The sequence below is a fragment of the Odontomachus brunneus genome, unplaced genomic scaffold (genome assembly GCF_010583005.1).
Source record: "Odontomachus brunneus isolate Ranch 3 - 2012 unplaced genomic scaffold, Obru_v1 Obru_scaffold_085, whole genome shotgun sequence".
NCBI classification, from domain to species: domain Eukaryota; kingdom Metazoa; phylum Arthropoda; class Insecta; order Hymenoptera; family Formicidae; genus Odontomachus; species Odontomachus brunneus.
The window spans coordinates 632,149-634,272 of record NW_022639535.1 but is presented as its reverse complement, the minus strand read 5'-3'; the positions used below and the strand labels follow the sequence as shown (position 1 = coordinate 634,272).

Genomic DNA, 2,124 nt, shown 5'->3' with positions numbered 1-2,124 from the left:
TTTTTTTTTTTTTTTTTTTTTTTTTTTTTTCTTAACGCGAATGTCGACAGATTTACTTACTTTGGCTGCCAATTGTTGACTCTCTTAATAAATAACCACTTTATAAATATCTCGAGTCGTTGATCGAAAAGAACAAATAATTTTCATTAGTAGTCGGAGATGTCAGTATGTTGTATTAAATCATTGTTTCAATTTCACGATCCCTTACTCGTCTTTGGTTTCGTTGTTGGCCTGGCTTCTTTCTAAGACTTACCAATACTGAGTTTTTGCTGTCAGATTTATTTTTCGAGAATTTTCCTACCTTATCATGTTCTATGCCAATATCTTAAATAAGGAAATAAAAACTTTTGAAGTTATATTTATCAAAAATATCTGGAGGGATCAAGAACGAAGATCTTGATTAATTTTTCTTCATATGATGTTTAAGCGTATTTATAAAGTTTGCAAATATTCCGTAGTAAAAAAGAAATAATTCTTTTAGAATGCAATGTTTTAATAAAACATACAGAGCCGTTGCTAATGGGAATATTGTATGCATGTGAATAGATACATCGACTCTGATTTATCAATTTAAATCGCTAGTTTCAATTTTCTTAAGCAATTGTTGATGTATTTTGCATGGCAAAACAAGAGAAGTTAGTTGAATCTTCCATTGTAACGAATTATTGCGAGAATAACGTGATAATTGATAGTTCCTTGATTGATCGATCAAGTTTAATATCTATCGGATTTAAATATTGTTTCACACGCACAGAAATGAAGAAAAGACTCAAGTAACTTTTGTCTTTTGTACATGTACATTATGCATCAATAATGTCTGTTTGAAAAATAGTTAAAAAACAACTACAAACCATTCCGGCAGATGAGATATCAAATTGATTGACATTTTCTTTTCCCTCCTTCAAGACGAGTACAATCTAAATCCTGGTTTAGAATGGGAGGACGAATTTACAGGTAGGTAATCCTCTCTAAAAACGATTCACTCTGCCTAATTATTTCACGGACATGTCTGTAATTCTTACTTTACACTTTCACGAAGTTGCGTTTAAAAATAATTCTCTCACGTAACTTTCTTATATTGTAATTTATCGTCTTTGCCTTATATGCACTGAAAGGAGGGAATTGTCGCTGGCGTTTACAAATTGCTTGATGAGTTGCTTGTTTTTGCATTTGTATTTCTTTTTTCTTTTGTTTTTTATCCTTTTCTTTACATTCTATGAGATTTATATAAATTTGCTTTATGTACCGCGCATGCAGAAGTTGAAAAGTTGTTTATAGCATTGTTTTATTTTCTTTTTGCGATAAATTTTAACTTTGTAAAACTACGGACATCTAATGATTGACGTTACGGCATTTAAGATTTGAAACTTCAGTCAAAATTTCGTTATTATAAATTTACTAGTTCTCTTTATTATTTTGAGAATTGGAATAATAGATTTATAAATTTTGTTTGTTGCAATTGTCGTAGATGTTATAAATTTGTACGGTACTGCATGAGACTTGGGAAGTTGCGTTAAATCTCCACTCTGTGCGCACTGGTTCTTATCGTTTTATTATTTAAAATAAATTTAATTACGCGGCTGTAAACCCACTTCTCTCCGACTTCAACGACGTTAATGAATTCTTCTCACAATTTATTGCTTAATTTTTAAATTACAATCTTATTTACACAATATTGTTATTAACGATATAAGAGAGAGAGATGGTAAAACTTATTTCATATAACATATATCCTAAGCTCCTGTTGTAAACTGCATAATTGACAAATATGGGTAAAAGGAAAATGGGTAATCTCTCATTACTTATAACACAATCACGTTTGTCTTTTCTACATTTCGCATTTTCCATACATTCCATTTCACCGATATTGCATGCCAACAATAAAGGGTGGAGAGACACGATTGAGACAATAACGTCAAATCTTTAGAAAACATAAAACTGATGTTTATTTATGATAGTCCACCAACAAGCAGTCCACCTTTCGTGTTCATATCTAATTTTGCATGTTATCTAGGCTCACATTCGTAACTTTGTAATTTTATTTTTATATACGAGATATTATTCCTTTTAGCATGAAATATTCAATATGGCATTTTACCAATGCTTTTTTTTTTTTTTTTTTTT

The 2,124-nt window shown here is 30.2% G+C and overlaps 1 protein-coding gene across 50 annotated transcripts in view; it reads left to right on the top strand.

The window, feature by feature from the left end:
• Positions 1-2,124, top strand: part of LOC116847918 (cytoplasmic dynein 1 intermediate chain) — an 11,348-nt gene that overhangs the window by 6,022 nt on the left and 3,202 nt on the right. For 29 of the 50 annotated variants that reach the window (XM_032823486.1, XM_032823478.1, XM_032823479.1 and 26 more), the window contains one exon: positions 907-954. The exons of the other annotated variants lie outside the window; for them this stretch is intronic. In XM_032823486.1, coding sequence (XP_032679377.1) covers positions 907-954 — 48 coding nt within the window. The remainder of the gene's footprint in view (positions 1-906; positions 955-2,124) is intronic. 50 annotated transcript variants of the gene reach the window in all.